General features: G+C 46.9%; 1 protein-coding gene across 6 annotated transcripts in view; it reads left to right on the top strand.

Moving 5' to 3' along the window:
* The window catches only part of DNAH9 (dynein axonemal heavy chain 9), a 342,415-nt gene that overhangs the window by 256,485 nt on the left and 58,258 nt on the right, over positions 1-27,672 (top strand). For all 6 annotated transcript variants that reach the window (XR_011468497.1, XM_070395266.1, XM_070395267.1 and 3 more), the window contains 7 exons: positions 5,371-5,490; positions 8,087-8,275; positions 10,708-10,943; positions 15,557-15,679; positions 16,607-16,811; positions 18,935-19,099; positions 24,680-24,820. Coding sequence is in view for 5 of the 6 variants with exons in the window: in XM_070395266.1 (XP_070251367.1) it covers positions 5,371-5,490; positions 8,087-8,275; positions 10,708-10,943; positions 15,557-15,679; positions 16,607-16,811; positions 18,935-19,099; positions 24,680-24,820 (1,179 nt within the window). In the remaining variant the exon portion in view is untranslated. The remainder of the gene's footprint in view (positions 1-5,370; positions 5,491-8,086; positions 8,276-10,707; positions 10,944-15,556; positions 15,680-16,606; positions 16,812-18,934; positions 19,100-24,679; positions 24,821-27,672) is intronic.

Below are 27,672 nucleotides of genomic sequence, written 5' to 3'. Positions count from 1 at the left end.
ATGAGAGTTTTTAAAGCAAGTAGTATATTGACCATAAATATAAAACTAATGAGGGTCATTAGTTTTGATTAACCTGTTATTGATATTTGATTATAAATGCCTCACCCAGCCTGGGGCTAGGGGTGAGGTAGGATTCACACCTATTTGAGATTTCCCTTGAACATTACCTTTGCTGTTAAGATGGATCCTACTGAATTGAGAGGTAGACATTGGAGCCCCATGGGATGGCATAGCAGCTGAAACCCATTGGCAGACCTCACTTTCAACCCAAGCTGTAATATCTGCTTCTGTGTGATGTCTAGAAAGGTCTTTAAAATGCCCAGACTTCAGTTTCCTGGAGTAAAACAGACACAATAATGTCCCTGCTTCATTCAAGGAGAAAGTGCACGTAGGCAGGAGCCCAGAGCCCGGCCCCTGCTGACACGGAGCTGCTGCCGTGAGGTGGGAATGGCCACTGAGCCTGCTGGACCCTGCTCCCTGGCCTCCTCCCCAGCTACGTGTGCTCTCACACGCACACACAACCCTGGTAATCAGTCACTATCATGACCAAGGTCGAGCCTTCATTTCCACACTTCCATTCCAGGCATATAAGGCTCTCGCTGCACATTTCTCATGCTGATAGAAAGGGTTTTTACAAATGGTGAAAAGGAGGCTTGTAGACATGTCACACGCTTCATGCCCTGGGCTTATTGACTGGTGGGTTAAAGTCTATCGCTAAAGGCTAGTTCAAAGATCAGGCAACCAATCTCTATAAAGAAGAGGCACTTTTGACAAAGCAACTAACCCCTCAATATGTTTGCTTTATAAATCCAGATGTGCACAGGCCAGTTTACTTGAAGCACACCTTCATCACCATAACTACGGCCCTCTTCAAAGAATACCAAACGCAAGCACCATCACGTCCCAGGACTGCTTCTGGGGAAATACCTCCCAGCGATGCCCATATTCTTCAGTCTCTCCCAGAATAGTGTTATAAGAACTGCATTTCAAAGCACTCGTCACTCGAGTTATTTAAAGGAACATTTGGTGCAAAAGGAATGTTTGCAAAATGTTTATACCTTTTCAGTAGCCAACATTCCCATGACAGACTACTCAACCTATGAATGCAACACAATGTTTTAAAATACTTGGCTACCTTACGAAGGCACTTCTTTCCTGACAACGTATTTTTTAATATATTTTCACTTTTAATAACTGCCTCTCCATCTTTTGCTTATTCACATGACTATCAACACCCCAAGAGTTTGACCACCCCGCCCCCCAATAACAGAGGAACTCACTAACACCATCTCTGACAAGGGGGCCCACCCAGGGCAAGGACATTCTTCCCAACGAGCCACCTTCTCCAGTTGTACGCCACCCCAAGCCTTATTTTTAGAATTTTAGGATAATTCCACAGAAATTGTATAGTTAAGATGCTCAAATTATACAATTGCTAGAGGCCCAATACACGAAATTCGTGCAAGGGGCTCGGCCCTTGCAGCAGCCTTGGCTGCCTCACGGCCCCGCCCCCCACCCACTGGTTGTTCAGGAAGGTCGTTATGCCATCCAGCTAATTAGCATATTAGATCTTTATTATATAGGATAATTTCAATCTATACATGCAATTATCATATATAGAATATGAATAGTGGTGATTAGCTCTGAGTGGTAGATTTTAGATGGTGCTTATCCATATTTTCTTTTTTTAATAATGAACATGTTGCATATTATTGCAAGTTATAAAAGTAATAGTAATGAAAACGAGTAAGGCATTTTCATTGGGCATATCTTCACCATAAGTAAAATATCAAATAGTAGACAAGGGTTTCTAATGAGAAATTACAGTCTTCTGCCCTTTAATTATTTTGTCTGTTTCAACAGGTTGTTGATACCCCTCAGAGCTTGCTACCTAGGGGCTTCAATGCGTTGTATTTGATCCACAGATCGTGTTTGAAGTGACTTAATTAGTTGCCAACATTTAAAACAATAGGAGCTTCTTGTAAAAATTTGCTATCTGGACAGTCTTAAAAGAATGAGATTCCCAAATAGCACTCACTGAACCTGGAGTTAAGTAGTGACCTCCCATTTAAGCAGACAGTTTTGCTATAGTCATCCGACCAGTTTACGTGATCTTTCTGGCCTCTGCTCATTTGAATGGCTTCTTTCTATGTACTGTACTGGCATCTCATTTCCTGATGTATCTTGTTCAGGCAGTAAATTTGCCGCTAGATGAGACGCTAAGATGTTCATCTCCATGTCTTCCCAAATCATTGTGGCAACTGTGAGTTGGTGTAACCTTTATTTCTTGTTCCATCAGATAGAGTTAGCTTCCTTGGGGCCCTCAGCTTTCAAGATGAAGTTATGGCTCTTTCCTTCAGCGTCCTCCCTACCTTCCAATCCCCAACTCCTGTTATCATTACTTATTATCACTGTTGCTTTTGAATCAGCAAGATTGAAAATATCTGCATTCTATTCTATAACCAAAATTAAGTGGTCCGTGCTCTATCCTCTGACTGATTCAAAGAGTTGAAACATCAGTAAATTCCATTTATATTCTGTGAACATGTTCATATTGTTCATAGCAAATCTAAGTGGTACGCTAGCATTATATTGCCTTTCTTATACAACTATTTCTGCAACCCTGGAGTTTCTACTTTCCTTTATCTTTTTTCTCTTCCATTAGTTCCTTTTGCATAGCCTCAATTACTTTTAAACTCTCCATCTAATTCATATTCTACCCAGTCATCCTTTGCCTCTAAGACTTTTCTCCCTTATCCCCAACTCAGAGCTCCAGTGTTAATATATTTCACTGCTTTCTTGGGTTGGTTCCAAAGGCTCCTAGATCCCATGCCTTCTCCTTTCTTAATTTCTTCTCTTATTTTGTGACAGCTCTTTTAAAAGTAACTTTCTTAGAAATGTGAGGTAAGAAGTAAATTTTCTGAATTGCTCCAGTTCTGGATTTGTCTTTACTTTTAAACTGAGCTGACAATTTTGCTGAGTATTGAATTCTGAGTTGCTAGTTTTTTCTGCTTAGAACACTGAATGCTTTATCCTCATCTGGTGAGAAATCTGATGAACAGACTTATCAATGCGCTATGTTTCTCTCTTTCTGGAAGTCTTTCAAATTGTTCTTTATTCTTGGTGTCTGAAACTGTACGTTGACACGCTTAGCTACCATCCTTTTTTATGATGTAGAAACTTTTCTTCAGTTCTAAAAAAAAATATTTTGTATTACTTCTTGGTTAATCTCCCTCCTGTATCCTTTTTCATTTTATCTTGCTGAACTCATATTTATTGAATGTTAGACCTTCTGATGGGGCCCTATTTTCTCTGATCTTTCTATACTTCATGTTTTCTTATACTTTCTAGATTTTCTCAAATTTACCTTTTAAAACTTCCCTTGAATTTGTTATTTTTTTACATTAACAACCATAATTTCCACAACATTTTTGAGTTCTCTGTTCCTTTAACTAGCATCCTTTTCTAGTTTTATGGATGAGACGACCTGAATCTCTCTGAGATGCTAATTGTGACAGATTCTGTGCTTTGTTGCTGTTTTTATGCTTGGAACTTATCTCCATGGTTCCAAGGTCATGTTTTTAATTCTTGTGTGACTTAATCTAAGCCTTCATCAAATATCTTCTTGTTCTTTCTTTTGCAAGAGTCATGAGCAAGAGCTGATTTTAGCTGTACAGACAAGGGCGGAGCCGGTGGACAGACAGAGCTTGCTCTCCAGATCCGATGAGCTATGCTGGATGCATCCAAACTACCAGAGTGTGTTGTCTTTTCCCTGCCGCTGTCGAATCTCCTGCCTGGTGACTTACACGCCTGGTGGCATTGCATACTGAGCATGCAAATAGAGATATCGAGTGGGGAATTAATAGGCTTCCAATTTATCCTCTTACTTTCTTTTTTTCTCTTTATTGTTGAAAGTATCATGTGGGTCCTCCTTTTTTCCTCATTAACCTTTTCCAGCCCACTCCCACCCTCCCTTCGCCCCCTCTCCTCCTCTTTTCAGCATCACCCTTGATCACACCTGACATTGCCAAGTGCCCAGTGTGCATGGGGCTCTGCAGGGCTGATCAGCCTCCCCCTGGGTGAACGGAGGCTCAGTTCAAGGTTACAGTTTCTCTGCGCTGCTCAAGCAGTTTCCAGACCCCTGTCAGTGTGGTCTGCATAAAGCTATTGGAATCCTTCACCCTCCAATGGCCCTTCACATTCACTTGCTGTTATGGGCTTGTGACTTTTTTAATTGCTTCACCATCATTTTAGAAAAGTCTCAGGAAGAAGAAGAATTAAATGAGTGTGGCCAGTCTGCCACCATTAATTGGATGCCTCACCACCTGCTTTTCAAACTGCTTGGCCCTAATTTATTTCTCTTGTAACTTGGTAATGACCAACAGGGCAGCCTGAACCCGGGTTACTGAACAGACTCAGATGCATTTGGAGGTATCTGTCCGCGTGTCTTTGTGTATGCTAACATGTATTCTGGGGGCAACAATATCTAAGAGCTTCAATTCTAAATTCTTAGTACATTTAGAAAAAATTGAAACTGTGCATTTTTTTAATGTCCCCATACTTTGGAGTCATGTAAGAGAATAGATGAGGTTAAGCAACAGCTCATCTTATGCTCCTAGGACCCTACAGCAAGGGGGAGGACTTAGGCAGTGGTTCTCAACCTTCCTAATGCCACGACCCTTTAATACAGTTCCTCATGTTGTGGTGACCCCCAACCATAAAATTATTTTCTCGGCTGCTTCATAACTGTAATGTTGCTACTGTTATGAATCATAATGTCAATATCTGATATGCAGGATGTATTTAGGCAACCCCTGTGAAAGGGTTGTTCGACCACCAAAGGAGTCGAAACCCACAGGTTGAGAACCGCTGAAGGGTGTAGACAGGCCACCACCCCACACACAGCCCCACTGCAGCAGGCACGGAGTGTGGTCCGCCCGGGCCTGCTGGGGTCTTTCTGACCATCTGTAGGCCTCCAGGCTTCAGGGAGCTTTTGCTTCTAAAGGCAGCCCCTGCAGCTTTCTGGCAGCCTACGAGAGCCTATTTTCCAGGACACAAGGAGAAAGAGAACATACACATCTCCTCCGTGTCCATCAGCCCTCCCGGCCCTGGACCAATAACTGGGGGGCTGGTGTAGGAAATCTCAGCTTCTCACTTGGGTCAAGACTGCGCTGGACCCCCTCCAACCTTCTCCCTCTGGGATCTGGCTGAAGTCTTGCCGGAACCCTGCCTGAGAGCGCCCTAATTTGCCTTCCTTTCCTGCCCTGCCCCCAGGGGACTTCCTTAAAGATGCCTGCTTGGGGATCCTGTCTCAAGCACTGAGGAGATGGGCCCGGGATTACTGACACACCTGTGTTCCTTCCTGAACAGCACCTGGATGAAAACCTGGCCAAGCTCACGGCCAAGTTTGAGAGAGCCACAGCAGACAAACTCAAATGTCAGCAAGAAGCCGAAGCGACCGCGGGCACCATCTCCCTTGCAAATCGCCTGGTGAGTGCGGACTCAGCGCGGAGCTTTAATTACATTAGCGGAGCTGTCAAGCCGGAGGAGGTGGGAATGGATTAGCCAGCACGCGCTGCGTGGGCTTGGGGGGAATATTAAAATGTGCTGGGATGCAGGGGCTGCATCCTGAGAAGAGTGTGAACGCACACTCCGGGCTGGTCAACGTTTCCCTGCAGAGATGGTTGGAGGATGGAACACTGGCTCCTTCAGGCAGCCCAGGCGAGACATGAGATGCTTACATATGTGCGTTTCGACCAGAAGGAGCGTTAGAGAGCAAAGCCAGCATTTGATAGACAGGCTCTGAAGCTCTTACCCGTGTCCTGTTCAATAATGAGGGTGTGAGGACAGGGAACTGAGGCAGAAGCAGAAAAGAATGAGACCTTTTTTTACCCTGAGCATTTCTGAACATGACCTTATCTGTATGCACATCACACACACACTGACACACACACACCATACACATCACACACATCTCACACATACATCACACACACGCATCATGCACCACACATGTCACACATACATCACATACTACACGCACATCTCATGCACACTCACACACACATCACATACACACATCTTACACACATGCATCACACACATGCACATGTATCACACACATACATATCTCACACACATCTCACACATACATCACATACAAACACACATGTATCACACATACCACACACATACATATCTCACACATCACACATATGCATTGTATACATACACACCTGTATCACATACCACACACATATATCTCACACACATGCATCACACAGATACACATGTATCACACACACATACATACCTCACCCATACACGGGCTCTAGCCTTCCTGGAAAAAAATTAATCAGAGGGTCAGAACACAGTGCTTGTGCTATGGTGCCTATATATCAAATTACTCTAAAATTTAGAGATTTAATAAAATAACCACTTTGTTAGATCTCCCGAGTTTGTGGGTCGGGAACTTGGGCAGGTTCAGCTAGCAGGCCATTCTGCTCCAGGTGCCAACGGGGGCCACGTGGTGTTATTGAGCCGGTGGCCACGCTGGTCTGGAGGGTATACAGCGACTTCCTTCACATGTGTCTCCATGTAGCCTCAGGCCTCCCCAGCCTGACGTCACACGGTTCCTCAAAGCTCCGGGAGCAAGTGGTCGGGATCAGGAAGCAGAGGTCCCATCTCCCAGGCCTGGGCGGAGGCCAGCACAGGTCCCTCCACGGGTCCCACTGCTCACAGCAGCCACAGCTCAGGAGGGCGCAGGCCCAACTCCTGAAGAGAGGCGGGCCTTTTAAAATGCCTACGGCTCTTAGTCCCATCACATGTCAGCTAAGAACCGCAGAGCAGGGTCCACCCGATGTGACTTCCCTGCATTCCCAAGCCTTTACAGCACCTTCCTCACCAATAAAGGGCTTTTCACTGGACTGCAGCCAGTCTATTTACACAGCAAAGCCAGCTCCCTAGTGTGGGGAGAAAGGAGCACAAGACTCAGTGGAGAGAGGCTGCACACAAGCACGTGTCTGCAGTCGATGGCTGTGCCCACTGCTGCATGGCTGTGAGCAGACCGACCCAGCTGAGCAGCCGGTCACCGACAGCTCCTGTGCGAGACAGGGGCCGCCTCCTCCTGGCCCGGCTTCTGCCAGGTTTCCAGAACCTGCGCAGCCTTCTTGGCCACTGGAGCACTTTCTGAGCGGGGCCTGCGGGAGGCAGTGTGTGCTCTGCTCCAGGAGGGCGGTGTGTGGGCTCTGGCGCTGCCCTGCCTCCACCAGCCCAGAGGTCCTGCGATCGCCACCTTCCTGGTCTTCACTGTGTCATCTAAGCATGGCCTGGGGAATGGTTGGGCTGGCACACCCTGTGATCTCCCCCAGCCTGGCACCCTACGATGCCATCTCCCCAGGAAGAAAAAATAGATACGTCTTAACACAGAAGCCAAGCTGCACCCTGCACCCAGCAGTTCTCCGTAGAAAGGGTGCCTCTGCTCCCCAAAGGGCGCCCGGACAGCACGCCACCCCAAAGCAGGCCGGGCAGTCAGGACCTGCTCCGCAGTCTTGCTCCTTTGCGCACACCCATCACTCCTTCCAGCTCTGTGGCTTAATTACCATGCCTCTCTCCCTGCCCACTGTGAATTATTTATAGCGCATGAAATTAATTTTACTTATTTTCATATCCCAGCATTTGGAGAAGAGACAGGAGAGGTGAATAATTTTCTAATATATTTTGCGGACTAGGCACTGTGCTGAGTGATTAGCACGCCTGGTCATATGCAAGCTTTTCAGCAGCCTGTGAGGGGGGTGGTGTTCATCGTCGTACCTATGAAGGGCAGACCTGGAAGGCTGCATTCAAAGCCTGCCATCGATCCACAGCCCACACCGCTCACAGCACACAGCACACAGCACACAGCACACAGCACACAGCACAGACGGGGGCTTGTTTGCTGAGATGCTTGCTGCAAACCCTCGGGGTCAGAAGGGCCGTGGCAACGATGCTCCGGGCGTTCCGAGGGCAAGTGTGCGCTGTGAGCTGCGGGACTGCGCCCGTGGCTCTGTGACAAGCCTTCTCTTCTCTCTGGCCTTTGAAACCGTAGGTGGGAGGACTCGCTTCTGAAAATGTGCGGTGGGCAGAAGCTGTGCAGAACTTCAAGCAGCAGGAAAGCACGCTGTGCGGAGACATTTTGCTCATCACGGCCTTCATTTCCTACCTCGGTTTCTTTACCAAGAAATACCGGCAGAGCCTCATGGACGGGACCTGGAGACCCTACCTGAGCCAGCTGCAAGTACGTGTGGCCAGAAACCCCACTGCCCACAGCAGCCGTGGCACCAATGCGCTCACATGGCAATCACCCAAACCTTCTAGCCTAGTGCCCTCTTGCAGACCTTCTTCCACCCCGACCTGAGCACCCGCCATGATGGCTGGGACCCAGGAGGGAGACATACAGACGCACCACGTGTCCCCACACTGCCCTGCACCCCCACCCATGGCCCTCTGGGCGGGTCAGCAGGGGGTATCCTGAGGACAGCAGCTCTCTCCCAACGGGGCCCTCCGTGGGAACTCTGGTCTCCTGCCCAGCAGGCTGCGCCCTGGCCCCTCAGAACGATAAGCCCTGAGCCGCACCAGCGCCACCTGTGTTCCCTCCGATCTCTCTGCTCTTGAGCCACATGTCTCCGGGCTGCAGGAACCAGGCCCCTTCCCAGCTTCTGCACTGCGCCTTGTTACCGGCTGACCCCGGGCTGCACCATCTGTGCCCCCATGTGCACCGGCTTTATCCTCTCCTGCCATGCGCACGCAGCGGCCTCTTGGTGTGAGGGGTGGATTCCCCCCAGCTCCTCCTCTGCACTGACATGGTGGAGAGGGAATGCTCGTTCCTGGCTGAAGCGGCTCAGGGTTGTGTTGGAGCCTTAGACCAAATGACACCTGATGTGACCTGAGACGTCCACATCCCTCCACCCACATAGCCACGGAGTAGTCCGCGTGCCCTCCGGCCTCACGGGACAGCTAAGCCCTTCCTGCCCACGGGCCGCAGGCCGCTCCCAGCCCACGAGGAGCTTGTGTTCATCAGGAGCAGGTGGGGCAGGACTCCGCGCGCGCGAAGGTGCGCGCCCACGGGAGGGGCTGCATTCCAGAGCTCACCTGTAGGTGTCGCCTGTGAACACAGAACCCACGTTGCCTAGTGAGGGAGGATTGGTTTCATGCACAGCTTAGGAAATCTTACCTGATTGTTTGTCGAATAGTGCTTTTAAAACTGTTACAGCTCTAGGAAACAAACAAAAATAACGCTATCTATTTACTTGAGCACTTGTAGAAAAGGAAGTTGTTAAGAGGGCGATCATTAGCTGAGCGAACAAAGATGGTGGAAGCTTTGCGAGGATTTTTCTGGTTTTGTTTGGGGTTTGTATGCATTTTCATGCCCCGAACCCTGTCAGCAGTCGGCCGAGATCTGAGGATTCCTTCTTGCAGTGATAGCTTTCAGTGCAAAATCCTTCTCGCAGCGATAGCTTTCAGTGCGTAAGCTAGAAAGCATAGGTTACAAAGGAAGCCGCTTCCACGGAGCCATTTCCGATCCGGGGTAAGACCTCCAGGGGCAGGTCCCTTCAGAGGCTGTTTGATGGCACAGCACTGGCCACTCACAAACTTAGCAGGTGATTAAAGGGGCAGGCGATGGTTTGCAAAGGTTTTCCCGAGGTAAGAGGGAAGACAGACTGCAGAGAACAGAGAGACGGAGGGGTTCAAAGGGCATGTGTGTGTGAACCTCGAAAACATGCTGCTAAATGAAAGCAGCCAGACACAAAACATCACATAGTGTATGATGCATTTTAAGTGAATTATCCAGACTAAGTAAACCCATCGAGACAGGAAGCGGAAGAGTGGTTGCTAAGAGCTGGGGGTAGGGGAGCATGGGACGTGACTAATAATGGGTACGGAGCTTCCTTTTGGGGCAATGAAAGTGTTTCAGAACCAGAGCTGATGGTTGCACAGCACTGTGATGATTACTTCCATTTTTAAAAAAGCTATACGTCCCCAATGGAACATGTTACTTGCAGAAGAATTACACAAGCAGAGAGAGGTCAGCAGAGACAGAAAGGCAGGGCTGACATGGGCCGCAGGGAAACGGGCTGTGCGGGGCACGCTCAGGCCTGGAGGGGCGCCAGTCTCCCAGGGGCACCAGCAGGGAGTTTGCAGAGTCACGCGGTCAGCCCTGGGTGTGGGTGTCCTGGGCCGGGAGCCAGGTCAGCAACTCCGGTTCTCGGCACACTGGGCCTCTATCAACAAGGGGTGAGGCAGTGAGAGCAGAGAGCGGTCAGTGTTGGCTGCACAGACAGAGAAAGCTCAGTAAGCGTGGAGCCTGGCTTGTGAAACACGCACGAGAAGCACAGACATGCAGTATGTTAGCACAGACATGCAGTATGTTAACACGGGTAAGGCCACCGAAGAGGTTATTGATTCAGATACAAATGATTTATGGTAGAAATCTGATTTAGGTGAATAAACTGAAGGGCAAGGGTCACACAGGCTGAATGTCTGCTGTTTTCATCAGTCAACATAAAAATTACTATCAGGACTTTAAAAATCCTGCTGCCAGAAATAATTACACACCCAGGAAAGCACTTTCAAGGAACTAACTCATCATTTTAGGGAACCACTGTGCCTCCACCCCAGCTGAGGAGGCACGCTGCCGTTCTGAGTGTGGGGGCGCTTCTTCATCCTCAGGTCCCCATCCCCGTCACCCCCGGCCTGGACCCCCTGAGGATGCTGACGGATGATGCCGACGTGGCTGCGTGGCAGAACCAGGGCCTCCCTGCTGACCGCATGTCCGTGGAGAACGCCACCATCCTGGTCACCTGTGAGCGCTGGCCGCTCCTGGTTGACCCTCAGCTGCAAGGCATCAAATGGGTCAAGAACAAATACGGAGAAGACCTCCGGGTCACCCAGATCGGTCGGAAGGGGTAAGTGGCCTGGCACGAAAGGTCCCACTTTTGCCATTTATGCAGAGCAAACCAAAGTGTTATAAGCGGACCATAAGCCCCTGTGGATTCTTTCTACTCTCCTGGTCCCTCCTGGTCTCCCATGTTCCTCCTCCCATTTCAGGACACATCTCAATGCAAGATGCTTGGGTAGCCAGTCTCTGGTTTTCTCTCTCATTAGAGATCACTCGTGTCAGCCTCTCAACCCACTCAGGAGCCCTGGCTCCACTATCCCTGGCCTCCACCCTCGCATCTCTGCTTGAACACTCCCTGACTCCCCAAGCATCATGTTTCACTGTCGGAATCTGTGTTTTACAAAGTCTTCCTCACCTTGAGCCAAAACCTGCCCACCTTAGGCCTCTCCTACCCCTTCCTCCCGCCTCTGCCCCTGAGCCACAGTGAACAAACCTAAACTCTCTTACTCCTGAGGAGCAACAGGACATTTGCGATTGGATGCATAGCAGCCAAGGAAACTTCAGAGCCCTTTGTGCCTGCCATACGGCTTTGAACCTACAAGATGGGAGTTACTACTGCAAGAAGGGATGTGAATACCAGAGAGAATGTCAGTCCAGTACACGCCACACTGCACAGGCCTGGGCCTCAGCATCTCTCACCCCATTGCTACATTAGCCCTGTTACAACTTAGCCCTGTATTTTCAATATTCAATTCTTATTCGGTGCCCTAGGATACATGAGAGAAATACAGTAGGGTAATGAGGGAGAGGGACAGGGCCCAGGCCATGTATTAGGTGGTTGACATGTGCCATTCTTGATGGTACAAGTTTTATTTCAAACTAGAGGCCCAATGCATGAAATTCGTGCGAGAGTAGACCTTCCTTCCCCAGGCTGCCAGCACTGATTTCCCTCAGGCACTGGGGACCTGGGCTTCCCTCGCAGCCTTGGCTTCATTCAGAAGGTTGTCCGGAAGGACGTCCGGTCTAATTAGCATATTACACTTTTATTATTATAGATGCTTTTTTAATCCACACCACATATAAGGTTAGTGTTATTGGTACCATTCACATTTGAGGAAATTGAGTTTCACAGAAGTGATTTCCCCAAGAGTACACAGCTTTAAAAGCAATGGATATCAGTTCCCCCATGGGCATAAGAGCATTATTTACAAGAGTCAAAAGGAGAAAGCAATCGACCTGTCCATCAACAGATAAATGGAGAAACAAAATGTAGTATGTACATACAATGGAATATTATTCTGCCTTGTAAAGGAATGAAATTCTGATACATGCTACAACATGGATGAATCTTAACATCCTTAAGGACAGCCTGTTAAGTGAAATAAGCCAGTCACAGAAGGACAAATACTGCGTAATTCCACTTATATGAGGTACTTAGAGTTGTCAGGTTCACAGGGGCAGAATTGGTCCCCCAGAGGAGGGGTAGGGAAGATGAGGACTCATTGTTTAAGGGGGTACAGGGTTTCAGTTTTGCAAGATGAAGAGAGTTCTGGAGAGGAATGGTTGTGATGGTAACACAATAGTGGGAATGTTCTCAGTGCCACCGAACTTTACACTTAAAAATGGTGAAGATGGTAGATTTCTTGTATATTTTACCACAATTAAAAATTAATTTAAATATTTTTAAATTGATGGAGGCAGTGTTTGAACCAAGGTGATCTCACTTAGAGATCCAAGGTTTATTTACTCGAACACATGGCTTCCAAAGTGAGGTTTGCTGCTCTGACCGCTTGTCCCAAACCTGCTTGTCCAGAGGTCCAGCTCACCCACGGTTGTTTAAAGCAAACATGCAATGTTGCAAAAATAGTTAAAGTGAATATTGAATACAGAATGGACTCTTTCTTATAGAGCAAACTTTGGTGAGAAATGACATGAGACATTTAATTAAAGTATTCTTTTCTAACTAACCAATAACTGAATTTTAGGGGGGAAAAAGTTTGTTCTTTTTGCTCATTCCTATTGCCCTAATACCAAAAACAGTGCTTGACACATAGGAAGCCCTTGGTAAACACCTGTCCAAATAATTCTCTGTTCATGTCCATTGACTACTCTTCTGTTAGATGGTTTTCTAGATTCGGTATCTAGTATTTGAATGCAAATATTTTATTATATATAATACTAGAGGCCCAGTGCACAAAAATTTGTGCACTTGGGGGGGTCCCTCAGCCCGGCCTGTGCCCTCTCCCAGTCTGGGACCCCTCGGGGGATGACCCCCTGCTGGCTTAGGCCCGCTCCCCAGGGGATTGGGCCTAAGCTGGCACTCAGACATCCCTCTGGCAGCCCAGGAGCCCTCAGGGGATGTCCACTTGCCAGCGGGGAGCAGGCCTAGCTGCAGTCAGCACTGCTGAGGAGGCAGGAGAGGCTCCCACCACCACCTCTGTACTGGCAGCTGGCAGCCTGGCTTGTGACTGAGCAGAGCTCCCCCTGTGGGAGCACACTGACCACCAGGGGACAGCTCCTACATTGAGCATCTGCCCCCTGGTGGTCAGTGTGTATCATAGTGACCAGTGATTCCCAGTCACTCTGCTGTTAGGGTCAATTTGCATATTGCCCTTTTATTATATAGGATAGAGGCCTGGTGCATGGGTGGGGGCCAGCTGGTTTGCCCTGAAGGGTGTCCCGGATCAGGGTGGAGGTCCCGCTGGGGTGCCTGGCCAGCCTGGGTGAGGGGCTGAGGGCTGTTTTCAGGCTGGCCACAGCCCCTTCAGGGTGGGGGTCCCCACTGGGGTGCCTGGCCAGCCTGGGTGAGGGGCTGAGGGCCGTTTTCAGGCTGGCCACACTCCCTTCAAGGTGGAGGGTCCCGCTGGGGTCCCTGGCCAGTCTGGGTGAGGGGCTGATGACTGTTTGCAGGCTGGCCAAGCCCCCCAGCAGGGACCCTTTCCCCATGAGGGTGTGGCCATCCTGGGTGAGGGGCTGATGGCTGTTTGCAGGCTGGCCACGGCCCCCAGCCACCCAAGTTCCCAGTGGAGGCTGGCTGGAAACAGGTATCTGGGATTTATTTAGCTTCTATAATTGAAACTTTGTTGACTTTTGTGGAGGCCATAGCCGGCCAGGGCAGGCAGGAAGCTTGGCTTCCTCCATCACCAGGGCAACCAAGCCTCCTGCTTGCTCCAGCTCCGTGGCTGCCAGCCACCATCTTGGTTGGGTTAATTTGCATATAGTCGCTCTGATTGGCTGGTGGGTGTGGCTTGGGCATAGCGAAGGTACGGTCAATTAGCATCTTTGTCTTTTATTAGTGCAGATGTGATGAGATTATTTAGTATAGTCTCCCTTCATCAGAGGAGTGGATGTTTGGTTGCGTGTCATTTGTCTTTTTATTTGTGGGCTGGAACATACTACAGTTTGTTCATATTTGCACTCATTTCTTTCATTGATCAAGCTTAGAAAAGTCTTTTTCTGTGCAGAAATTATGTAAATATTCACCTAGAATTTTTAGTTTTTTAATGGTTTTTTTTACACTGAAATCCAAGCATCTGAAATGTGTTTTAGGGTATTATATAAAGTATAGATCTAATTTTTATTTTTGAAGTGGTTAGCCATTTTCTAATACCATTTATAAAAGATTCTCCATCGTTTCCCCCATTTTATTAGAGGTGACATTTTACTGTATGTTAAATTTTCTTATTAAATGGATCTTTATTCCTTTCTACTCATATAATAATATACCAGCCTTTAATTATTTAGTTTTATATTTAGTAACATTTATTGTGACATTTCTCATTTAAAATATATATATATATATTATTGCAGTAAAAGAAAAAAGGTTGTACAAAAAAAATCACAAAGACAAAAATTAAAATCCTGTAATTCATTATTCACAGAAAAAGATTGCTAACTTTTTGGTATATGATATCCTTTTAGACTTTTTTCTACATATCTGTATTGTTGAAGTTCTATAAAATATTTCAGTATTAGCTTATATGTGTCCCTCTTCTTCTTCACTATAATGTTTTTAAAATATTTTTATTGATTTTTTAAATATATTTGTATTGGTTCCAGAGAGAAGGGAGAGGGAGAGAAAGATAGAAACATCAATGATGAGAATCATTGATTGGCTGCATCTGCACACCCCCTACTGAGGATCGAGCCCACAACCCCGTGCATGTGCCCTGACTGGGAATCAAACCTTTCAGTGCACAGGACAACACCCAACCAACTGAGCCACACCAGCCAGGGCCAATTATATAAAAATTGTTATAGAAGAATACTTAATGATGTGGGAAAATGTTTACAATGCATTTTATGTACAAAACCGGGTTATAAAACAAATATGCTTTATAACTCTAATAATAAATATAAATGCAAATATAAGTAATTATATATCTAATATAAAATAAATAGAAATAGTGATAATAAACTTGAAAATATATGATATCAAAACATGTAGTAACACCAAATTTAAATGAAAGATGGAAAGGTTATAGTTAATTTTCACATTTTTATTTTGAAATTTTCCCCTATTCCTAAAACTATATAAGAAAAAAATGTGGCCACAGAAATCATGCCAGGTAGGTTGCTTCCAAGTTCACCCCTGAGCTTCAGAGCCTCCCCTGTCTTGTTAAATTTCCTCTGAATCTGTACCTGGCCACAGGCTCATTCTACTACTGACTTTCTCCCCAGCTACCTCCAAACCATAGAGCAAGCCCTGGAAGCTGGAGACGTGGTGCTGATTGAAAACCTGGAGGAGTCCATTGATCCTGTTCTGGGACCACTGCTCGGGAGAGAAGTCATTAAAAAAGGACGGTGAGACTCAGCTGTGTTGCCCATCCTTTGAGAGCTGGCTCACAGCCGGGTAGGAGTGTGGACAGCTCTGCTCTCCTTAGGACACGCTCTCCCCAGCTTGTGTGGAGTGTCCCCCACAGTGTCTCCTCCAGCAGAGGAGTGATCAGCTGCCTCACATCCTAGAGAAAGTTTCTAGAGTAACTTCGCTTCCATCCATCAATGTCCTCCTTAGCTTCCTTCTAAATAGCCATAGTGCACTATTTTGGAGGAACTTTAGAAGGAAAGTGGCCAAAAAGCAGGCTGACTTTAAGCTTGAGCATGTTACCCAAGCCAGGCCTCCAAGTTCTGAGAACTCACCTCTTTGTCACTGTGATGAGCCCGGGTTGCTCTGGGTGCTGATAGCTAATTAGCGTGTGGCAGAAGCAGGAGGAAAGAGAAGGGCAGCAGGCTCCTGGGAGAGGGAAGGGTGATTATCATGAAGCCTCACCCAGTGTCCAAGACGAAAGCCGCCTTTACATGTCCTCGGGATGTGCTCGTTAAGTTAATTAACCGTTTTTATCCATGGACGTCACTCTCCGTCAGCCATAGACGTAAGTAAGCCCTATTGCCAGCCTGTAAGGTACCTTTGTGCAAACTAAAAAGGTGCCCCTTCCTGCAAACACTTTACTGCCATCTGCTGGAGATGTTCCATAATGTGTCACTGGCTCTCCCCACAGTTTTGCATGATTCAGAATCAAACATGGTGGCCGTGGGGAAAGTCTATCAGTCCTCCACCCCTTTTTCCCACGTTAGGGCAACAGGGATCCCAGGGCTCACACTAGCCATGCAAAGGAATCCACCTGAATATGGCAATATTATTTGCTATGATCTTCAAACAAATCTAGAATTCTGTCTCTGATTGAATCTCACGGGAAGGCACCCACCTTTACCCGAGCCTTTCTGTTCCAGGTTCATTAAAATCGGAGACAAAGAGTGTGAATACAATCCCAAGTTCCGGCTCATACTTCACACCAAGCTGGCCAATCCTCACTACCAGCCGGAGCTGCAGGCTCAGGCCACCCTCATCAACTTCACTGTGACCAGGGATGGCCTGGAGGACCAGCTGCTGGCCGCTGTGGTCAGCATGGAGAGGCCAGACCTGGAGCAGCTGAAGGTGCGTCCAGGATCCGCTGAGAAAGGGAGGCAGACAACACGCTGTCACTAGATCCCGCAGGGCGTCCTCCCTGGGGGAAGTATGTGGGCTGTTTTCTCGGGAGCTGAGCAGCTGGGACTCTGCTAGACTGAGGAGCGCCAACACCTCTAGCCACCTGGAACACCGGGAAGACAGAGGCTAGAGTGAGCTGAAGAACCGAGGCAGACACAGACACTCATCGCAGGGCCTTGGAGGGGCTATGAACTTGCATGGCCAGCCATGAGGGCCTCCTGTCACACATGTTCTCATGCTTGTGTCACAACTAAGCAGGGTTCAATTTTGCAAGGGCATTAAAAACAGGCGGCTCATCCACCATAGGATAGTGTCTTAGCTCAAGCTTCTATAATAAATGACAGACATTTATTTTTTCATAGTCCTGGAGGCTGTAAATCCAAGATAGGGGACCCCATGTTTGGTGTCCAGAGAGACCTTCCTTCCTGGCTTGGAGATGGCCACCATGTCACTGTGCACTCCCAGGCCTCCTCCTCGTGTGCAGAGAGAGAACCTCGCTGGTGACACTACTCCCATCAGACCAGAGCCCCACCCTATCGACCTCATTGAACCTTATTCAACCCCTTAAAGGCCCATTTCCAATATGGGGGGAAGGGCTTCAACATGATTTATTGAGGACACAATTCAGTCCACGGCAAGTAACATCCCTGTTTTATGCTCTTTAGGCCAGATTAGATTATAAATGCACATCCAAAATGACAGTGTATGTGAGATTGACGCCGAGGCGCCCGGCGTCCACGTCCTGCGAGCATGCCTTTACTGAGCACACACCCACAGAGCCCAACTCCGAAGCAGGCAAAAGCACAGGCGCTCAGGTTCAGCAGGTCAAAAGCAACACCATGTCCCTGCCCTCACAGGCTTATGGTCTAGTGGAGGGACACAGAAAATGAGAATGTAAACAAAAAGTATATGCCATGTCAGGTGGTGATGAGAATCTTGAAGACAGTCAAGCAGGGTGATTTTAGAGAGCCCTGGACTAATTTAAACTGGGGAAGTCAGAAAAAGGTTCCATGAGGGGGTTGCATCTAAGCCAATTCCTAATTTTTTTAAATATAATTTTATTGATTTCAGAGAGGAAGGGAGAAGGAGAGAGAGAGAAACATCAATGATGAGAGAGAATCATTGATCAGCTGCCTCCTGCACACCCCACACTGGGGATCAAACCTGCAACCGGGGCATGTGCCCTGATGGGGAATCGAACCGTGACCACCTGGTTCAACCACTAAGCCATGCCGGCTGGGCCCTCACTAATTTTAAAGACCCTGGCACAGAGCATTCCCTGCAGAGAACAGCAAATCCTGGTTGTAAACTGGGATTGAGGAATGTGTTTTGTAAGAAGCAGAAGCTGAGCAGGGTGGCCATGGCTTGAGCCTCCAACAGGAAGATTGTTCTTTCGTGGATCCAAAAGCAATTACCCCAGCTGTGCACGAGCAGAGAAGCTGCAGCTGCCTGAGGTTATGGCCCCACCTGAGAGAGAGTGTCCAGAGCTGTAGGATAGGAACCTAACAATCCGAGAGGGAAGACGAGGTGAGATCTGCTTGGACACCAGCAACCCCCAGCAGCCTTGAGGCAGGCTCCTGCAATGATCCTGTCTAAATTGTGTAAGACAGTTTCTGTTGACTTTTTTTCCAAAAAAAAAGTATCCGTAGGAGATCTATTCTCTGAGAGCAGTAAAGTGGTGATAGAGAGGACCCTCTGGAGAACTAACACTTGAGCCTACCTTCTAACTATTCACAAAAATAGGTTCTGTTTCGTGAACAGACTGTTGGCATGTGCGCAGCATTGCACAGCACTCCCAGGTGTAGGGACTGGGACTAACCCAGCCCCGGTTACTAAAGGTCTACAGGGGTCATTAGCCTAAGGTCACATGACTAGGAAATGGTGCAGTTGGGATTCAGCTCAGTTGCTCATCTCATCTGCTTATGGTCTCAATCATTCTGCTATTTTGCCTTCAGTTTGCATTTCTAAGAGAAAGGACCCCGGCCCCATAAACATTTACTTTTTCAGACCTATTCTGAGAGTAGGCTGCTCTGGGCTTCTGTATGTGACTCCCCCTCACTTGATATTTGCAGTCAGATCTCACAAAACAGCAGAATGGCTTCAAAATCACCCTGAAAACACTGGAAGACAGCCTGCTGTCTCGCCTCTCCTCGGCCTCTGGGAACTTCCTGGGAGACACGGCCTTGGTGGAGAACCTGGAGGTCACCAAGCAGACTGCGGCGGAAGTCGAGGAAAAGGTGAAATTACCCTGGCAGCCTGAGCTGGGGAGCAAATGCCCCCCTCCCAAGCCCTGCATTCAACTTTTAGGTAAAAGAAGCCAGACTAACAGATGGCTTTTCCGTCTTCCCAAGTTTCTCCTAGAAAATCAAACGACAGGATTCCTGAAATGACTGGCTCACGTTCTGTATTTGGAGTTCCCACCTTCTGGGAATTGCTTTTGACAAGTCACCTCCACAAATGTGTGATGAGCAGTTAAGCCTGTGCAGTAGTCTGTGCAGAGCCTGGGAGCTCAAACTTAACTCCTCGGTGAGCTTGTAGAATTGCCCGAAGGTAAGGGATCACACTGCTGTAAGAGTTGGCTGGTTCAGGCACGATTGCACCTGGAGGAAACCCCAGCCTGCAGAAATCTCACATGTCTGACTTTAATGAGAGAACGTCACTAGCTTCCCAGGAAGCTCAGCTCTCAAAAGCAGTACCTTCCTGCAAGCAACTTAGGGTACAGCTTTCTCCCCTTCTCTCACAACATTTGGGAGGCTTTCATTTTCCCTTGTGGGTGACTAGCAGACATGACTTCCGAGGGCCAAGCTCCCCTGCCCATTCCCAGCAGGCTGCGAACCTACACAGTTCTTCCCTCATTTTCAGCTCTGCTCTTGAATCAGAAGAGTATTTAAGATTCTGGTCTGAGCCCTATCCGGTTCGGCTCAGTGGACCAAGGGTCCTGGGTTCGATTCCGGTCAAGGGCATGTACCTCGGTGGCAGGCTTCTCCCCAGCCCGGGCCCTGGGCACATGCAGGAGGCAACCAATTGATGTGTTTCTCTCACATCGATATTTCTGTCTTTCCTTCTTTTGTCCACTCTCTCTAAAAATCAATGAAAAAATATCCTCAGGTAAAGATTAAAAAAAAAAAAAGATACTGGTCTGAGTTGGTTAAGTGTGTCTGTAACACTGTCCAGGAACAATTCACCTTTGAGCGTATACACTTATTGTCAGATTATTGGGATTTCTCCAAATATAAAGACTCTGTTCCAGGTAGAAACAAGGTAGGAAAAATGAAGAATGCCCTGGCCCATGTGGCTGGTTGGGTGTAGTCCCATGCTCCAAAAGGTTGCTGGTTCAATTCCTGGTCAGGGTATGTGCCTGGGATGTGGGCTTGAGCCCTCATAGGGGCTGTGCAGAAGGCAGCTGACACATGTTTCGCTCTCACATCAATCATTCTCTCTCTTCCTCTCCCTCTCTCTCTAAAAATCAATTTTTTTAATCAAAAAAATAGCAAAGAAGGAGAGCAACCATGGGCAGGGCAGACAAACCAGCTCATGCCATCCTGGGATAACAGACAGCTGAGGTTTGAGTGAGAGGCTGAAGGGAGGAAGGTCCAGCCTCACTTGTCTCTGGGACTCTGGTGTGACCACCGGGTTTTGCCTGTGGTTCACTATGGCCTCCGTAAGTGTAGAGAGAAGCATGCAAAGTGTACACAGTACTTACAGCAAAAGTTCCACTGCCTGGGAAGAAGAGAGGAGAGGACACTTTCCAAACCACTTTGAGGGAGTAGGTCAGAGGTGGAATTGACCATGTTAATATCTCTTCCTGCTGCCTCATTCCCTCTCTTTTCTTTTCTTTTCTTTTTCTTAATTTTCAGAGAGATAGAAGAATGACTTTTTTTTAATATATTTTTATTGATTTCGGAGAAGAAGGGAGAAGGGAGAGAGAAATAGAAACATCAAAGATGAGAGAGAATCATTGATTGGCTGCCTCCTGCACGGCCCCTACTGGGGATCAAGCCCGCAACCTGGACATGCGCCCTTGACTGGAATTGAACCCGGGACCGTTCAGTCCACAGGTCGACACTCGATCCATGGAGCCAAACTGGCTAGAGCTCATTCCTTCTTCATCCTCCTCTTTAAAGTCAACGAACATTTATTGAGTGCCTGCTGTGTGCCAAGCGTTTATAGAACATTTTTTTCTCTTGCTGTTTCATTTCTTGTTTGTCTTCTTTCACTTTCTCATCCATTCATCCAATAAATACTTACTTGGAGGCTGTTCTGTTCCAAATTCCATGACAAAAGTTGGGGGTACAACAATGGACTTGCCGGAATCCCAGGCTTCTGGGACCTGATCCTCTGAAGGAGAAAGACAAACAGGCAACTGCAAAGCGGTGGTGAGGGCTGTGGGAGAGGAAGCACGGGAGGCCGTGAACACACAGGGAAAGCAGTCAGCTCAACCAGAGGAGAGGGACATTTCTCTGTCGTGGAAAGGACTGGAGGGACAGTAGAGGAGATGGAAGTGGTCACTGGAGATGAGGCAGGAAATGTAGGCTGTTTCCATTGCAATAGACTTTGTAGACCATGCTAAGAAGTTTGGGCTTGAATGAGAGTTGGGGATCATAAAAGAGTTTTTTGTTTTCCTTTTTAGACAAGAGAGTAACATAGTCAGAACTGTGTTTTAGAAAGATCACTCCAGATACAGTCTGGAGGAGAGCTTGGGAACGAGGAGGCAGAGAAAGTAGTGGAGGGCACAGTGATTCCGATTAGAGGTGATGGTATCCTGAGCTAAGGTTGGCAGTTGTGGTGCAAAGAAGTGGGCAAATTCAAGAGCTATGTGCAAATTCAGAGGTAGAATTAAAAAACTTGCCAATTCATTGGATATGATTATACACGGGTAGACATAAGTAGCTTTACAGTTGTTCATATGGGAAATAATATAATAAGTAATAAATGATACAAGAATAAACTGTTTTGCATACTCTCAACTGAAAATCTACTTTTGCCCCTTTTTGTATGTACATAAAGGTGTAGTCAAGGAAATTACTCAGGTTCCAAGAATAAACATCTAGAAAGGTACTGGTGTCTATAGCTGGAAAAAAAAAGAGATTAGAAGTGGATTTGGGAATGAGAAGAAATGATGGTTTCAGTTTGTGTTGTGTTAAGTTTGCAATGCCTTTGAGCCGTTCACATGGGATTGTCCCATGGGTTTGGGGATATATGATCTTGGGCTGGTGATAGAGTGCTGAGAATCATCAGCAGGTAGTTGATCATTGAAATTTTAGAAGTGAATGAAGTCACCTAAGAGATGTGTGTGCAATTGAGATAGGCAGGCTACTCCCGGAGCCCAGCAGGTACCAGTCAAAAACTCATTAATCTCCTCATATAGCTTACCCTCTCCTTGCAGCCAATTAGCAGCTAGACTGAAGGACACTTCTGTCTGCAAGATTTACTCCCGTGAGCTTAAATTGTGTTCCCTTCACTCACACATGTGCACTGGCAAGAAAGACTGCCCTTTGGTGACCCTCCCTCATTTAAATGCTAAAAAAAAACAACAAAAAAAAAAACCCCTGAGTGAAGAATTAACATGCTAATGAGACATGTGATGCATGAAGAAGCATGTAGTTCCACCACACAGGCACCAGAGTCCCACCTCTCCACACTTAGACATCATGGTTAGACATCATTCTTCCAGCCCCAATTTCTTTAAAACTATTCCTTGGCTTTTGTTCGGGGAGCAGTATTTCTCTTTTCCCTTTAAATGTTGTTTCCCTTAGTACACCATTTTTCCCTGAGTACTGTTCTTATGGTGAACTCTCTTGATATCTCGGGAGCTCCCAAGAACTCAGGATGGTTCCATGGTAAGATTTTTGCCTGACATGTTGGAGACCTGAGTTTGGTTCCTGGCCAATGCACCAGGGTTGTATTGGTTTCTGGTGATCTCTTTTGACTTCTATCCTGGGAGATCACAAGAACCCAGGACACCAGTAATACAATAAGACTGGGAGTAGAGCATTGAGGAATACTGATACAGTTTAAGAAAAGTAAAGATGTGAAGGATAGAATGGAGCAGAGAGATGGAAGGAAAAGCAGGTAATAAGGTATCATGAAAAGAAGCATTTCAAGAGGAAGGGATGTCCAACGGTGTTGAATAATGGCTGAGATGTGCCCACTGAATTTTGCAAAAAGGAGTTATCAATGAATTTGGGGAGAAGCAGAAGCCTGCATTAGAATGAGAGTAAATGGGAGTTGAGAAAGGAGAAATGAACATAGACAACTTTTAAAGTAGCCAAACTATGGAATGGTAAAGAGAGAAAGGGTAATAACTTAAAGTGTAGATAGATCCTTCAAGGCATTCCCCCCTGACATGGGAGAGACTGAGCATGCTAAGATCTTAGCTGGGGGTGGGAGGATGCATGGATTTTAAGGAAAAGGAGCAGTCGCCAAGAAGAGTGGAATTAATGGGGATGGCAAGGAATAACTAATACAGACGGGTACATAAGAAAGTCAGAGAAATATAATTTGGGTCACCGACAAAAGCTTTACTTTTTATTTGAGTGTAATTGGTATATAATCTTACATTATTTATATTAGTTTCATGTGTATAATATAGTGACTCAACATTTGATGCCTTACACTATGATCACCCCACCAGTTCTAGTACTCATTTGTCACTGTGCAAGAGCTTATCTTTAGAACGATAGTTAGTTCCAATGTGATAGGAGATACAGGGCAAACGTGAATCTAGAAATGGTTCTTGGGTCCCTATGGGCCGCTAGGGTAGAGGGACAGAACATTAATGGACTAGAAGGGAAAGTCTTGAAGGATTCATGTACTCTTTAAGTTACAATCCTTTCTCTCTTTACCATTTCATAGTTTGGCTACTTTAAAGAGTTGTCTATACTCACTTCTCCTCTTGCAACTCCCATGTACTCTGCTCAGAGAGTGAATGGTGGTGAGGTAGAGGACTTGGGGAGAAGAGTGAAGGTTTACAATAGTTGTTGCAAAAAATAAAAGTTGACTAAAGACACATAGAATAATGGGCAGCATTAAGGACCCAGGTGAGCTTAAGAGTATGAATCTGTGATAACACCGATATGATCAATTATGTGATTTCTGTTCACTTCCACACCCTTCTGAGAATTTTTTGTCTTTTTATTACTGAATGTAACCTATTTACATTTATTAACGTTGCAGATATAGTTAAATATTTCTACTATCTTAATCTGTGTTTTCTATTAACCAGGCTTTTTGTTTATTTTTTCTCCTATCTTCCTTTTTCTTTATCCTCCTCTTTTATTCTTTGCAGATTTTAAAGTTACTCATTCTATTTTATTTAGTTGATTAACCTTGTTTCATTTATATATAAAATATTTCATTATTTATATGACTTGACAATAAATATATTAATTTAACAAAGACTAAAATTGAGCAATATATCTAGCCTCTCCAAAAATAATGTAAGGTTTTTAGAATACTTTGATCATCCTCTCCCATCTTCTGTTGCTGTTTTTACATTTTAGTTCAACCAACTACTTCCACACTGGTTGTGACTTTTTTATAGAAGTTTTTGTTATTTATATTGGACATATATTTAAGAAATGGCGTGCGAGGCTTGCACGGCCCACATTGCCTGGCCAGAAGGGCTGACACTCACCCCCTGAAAGATGGTTACTCTAAGCTCCATTAAGGAACACCATGGCAGCTTTCCAACCCTCAGCCACTCTCCCGATCACAATCTATCCCACCCCACACACAGACTCTGTGACTCACACAAGCTGATTCTCAGGAAGCCCTGGTTGGCTTGAACAATGGACCACCATTTCTTTTTCTAACAGGTCCAGGAGGCCAAGGTGACCGAAGTGAAAATCAATGAGGCCCGAGAGCACTATCGACCGGTGGCCGCCCGCGCCTCTCTGCTCTACTTCATCATGAACGACCTCAGCAGGATCCACCCCATGTACCAGTTTTCTCTCAAGGTGACTCGCACCTGGAGATTTTCACATAATCGTACCAAAGCAGCACAATATGGCCAGTGCTGTTCCCCATGACAGCTTACCATGAGCATTCATTAGCTGTGGCAGGTCTCTATGATCAAATCCAGGAGAGCAGCTACAGTGCCTGCACACCTGTATTACATCCCTCGTCTCTTTAGCTGGGGCTTTCACAACTCATTGGTGATTCGGCTGGAACCAAGGCAGAACCACACCAAGTCCCGGCCTCGCTCATTCAGTAAGCGTACATGACATGGCAGCCACTCGCTCGCAGAACGTGTGGGAGAGGATACCAAGACATGTTAGAAGTAATCTCCGCCCCCAAAGAGCTTAAACTAGAATGTGTGTCATGCACATCCATTAAAACCAAAGCAGGCAATGATAATAGACCAACTTCAAATTACTTTTCTTATTACCTTCATATCCCAAAGCTACTATTTTATGGGTTTTGAATTATTTCTAAAACCAAAGGTGTTATCAAATTATAAGCGGTGACTAAATTTATCTTACTCATGAAAAATAAAGACACATAAATTTTAAATGCATCCCTGAAATTATAGATTTCTCCCCTAGGACAGTTACCAAAATTCAACAATTGAAGAGGCATTAGCCGGTGGTAGAGCATTTCTGAACAACTTTATTCGATTTGACCCAACAAACAAAGGACACACACATGCACACACATGCCCCCCCACCCACTCACACACAGGGGGAAGGGTTTATACACACAGACACACACTCAGGGCGCACAGGTCATTCTGTGAAGCCCAGTTGCGCTATGGAGACCACGGTGTGGGGATGGGTGTACAGCTGAGAAATCAGCGGGCCGCTAGCACCTGGCTCTTTTAATGGAAAATGACATGTCACCATTTCCCACGCCTCTCCCTCACTCAGAGGCGCTGCAGATGAGCTGAACTGTGTTTGCAGTATGTTATGCCTTTAAGAGAAATTCAATGCTTAGCCTTATATTCAGGTCAAAACATATGAAAGATTGTAAAATACTTAAAGGCTGTCTGAAAGTCAGCAAGCTAAGCCGAGTAACCGCAGGATCACCTCCCAGTTCCCAGTACACTTGCCATTGAGTTCAGTGACTTCCTGGAAGGAAGAAATCACTGGAGCCCATGAAAACGTGTGTGCAGAATCCACTGTAAGTTGTTGTCTGCACCCGCACCCCGGTGTGGGCTTGTCATTGGAAGCTCTATTTATAAGAGGTTGGAATCTGGGGTCCCATATTGTGATGCAGAATCATCAAAAACAGTTCATAAACCAGCTCGATCACTGAAAGCAGGCTTAACACTTTCTAATAAGGAGCAGAAATAAGTGTCTTCAAAAATATTGGAACAACAATAACTTAGAAGCCTTGCATGATTTGAAGGAAAGTAGCCACCGGCATTTCCATGCTCGCAGCATTTGCCTGCGGCTGGATCTCACAGTTCCTGCCCCGGCAGAGAAAGGAGAGGCCTTCTCACAGTGAGAAGACCACAGCGAGGCCAGTGTGGCAACAGCCTCACATGCTGGTTTTCCAAAGTGTTTTGAGAAGGAATATGTTAAAATGTGTGTATGTGCTCATAGACTTGCAAAAACTTCAAAAGCCAGGCTTAGTAGGAACTCGGAGGTTTATAACATGGGTGAGGTGGAACTTGATGATAAAGTAACCTTTCTTTAAAACTCAGCCAAAGGCTAGGAGAGGGTTAATGGGACGCACTCGCAGCGGCCAGGGTGTCCCCCCTGGGAAGAGACCTCACTAAGGTTTCCTGCAGACGCAGACGCAGATGAGGGAAGGCCCTGCTCCCTCTGTTGTGTGCACGAGGGGCGGCGGGGGGGGGGGGGGCATGGGGGGTGGGCCGGGCCGCAGCTAGAGGAACAGCACTTCTCAGCAGATGGAAAGGTAAGAAACAGGCCAGCAGAAGCATATAGAGCACACTGGAGGCCCAAGGTCTGTTGACCTGTTTTCCTTGGTCCTCGGAGGGCTTTTCAAATACTTTCATTGGTGACAAAGATTTTAAAAGAAGGGTATTTCATACAAGTCCTAACTCTGGCTTCTCCTGAAAGTCTGGAAGGTTTGGCAGTACTGAGCTCACATTCCACGTAGCATAAATTCGCTGAAGCTGGGGGGGGCTGCTCCCTAGACAGGCATGGTCCCCCCCACCCCCTGTTGCCACATCCCTACCCCCACCTGTTTGTCTTACACGCCTGGCCCTGAAGTCCGTGTTCACCCTGGGGCCAGGGCAGCCCCCCTACTTTGCCTCAGCTCTTTAGGGCATTGGCGGGCCTCAGTCATTCCTTTAACAGATCTTTTCAGTGTCTGTTTGATGTGAAGAGCTGGGCTGGATTCTGGAAAGATAAGACAGTTGGTAAGGCCTGCCCCGGCCTCAGCGTGCTCTCCATCTGGTATACAGGAAAAGGAAAAAGGTCTCTAAGGGCCCTAAAGGAGCAACAAGGGCATTAGAGCCGAAATAAGATCTGTGGGCAGGAGAGGCCCCTGGAGGAAGCACAGAGGTCAGGCCCCGCGCCAGAGCTGTCCAAGCACCGGAGGTAAGAGGAAGACGAGGGGGCTTTCCAGGAGGGGAAGGACAAGGGCCGGAGTCAGTCCAGCGCAAAGAACACGCTCCATGTGCCCAGGTTTTCAAATTTTCTTTAGATCTTCTCCTGAATTGTGAATCACGTTGTGGAAACATAGTAACTGGAGACTCTGACTGATCACTGTCATGTGGAGTTTTAGGGGAAAGCCGTAGTGACCACTGGGGGGAAAGGATGCCCTCGGTCTCCATGAACTGAGAAGCCCCTCCCCCCTCCATGCTGCTGGGGAGCAACGCCAGCTTCCAGCCAGCCCGCAC

Source organism: Myotis yumanensis, unplaced genomic scaffold (assembly GCF_028538775.1).
Source record: "Myotis yumanensis isolate MYYU_CA2020_CCGP unplaced genomic scaffold, mMyoYum1.0.hap1 SCAF_16, whole genome shotgun sequence".
Lineage (NCBI taxonomy): Eukaryota > Metazoa > Chordata > Mammalia > Chiroptera > Vespertilionidae > Myotis > Myotis yumanensis.
The sequence above is the reverse complement of the archived record's forward strand: the minus strand, read 5'-3'. Positions and strand labels throughout refer to the sequence as shown.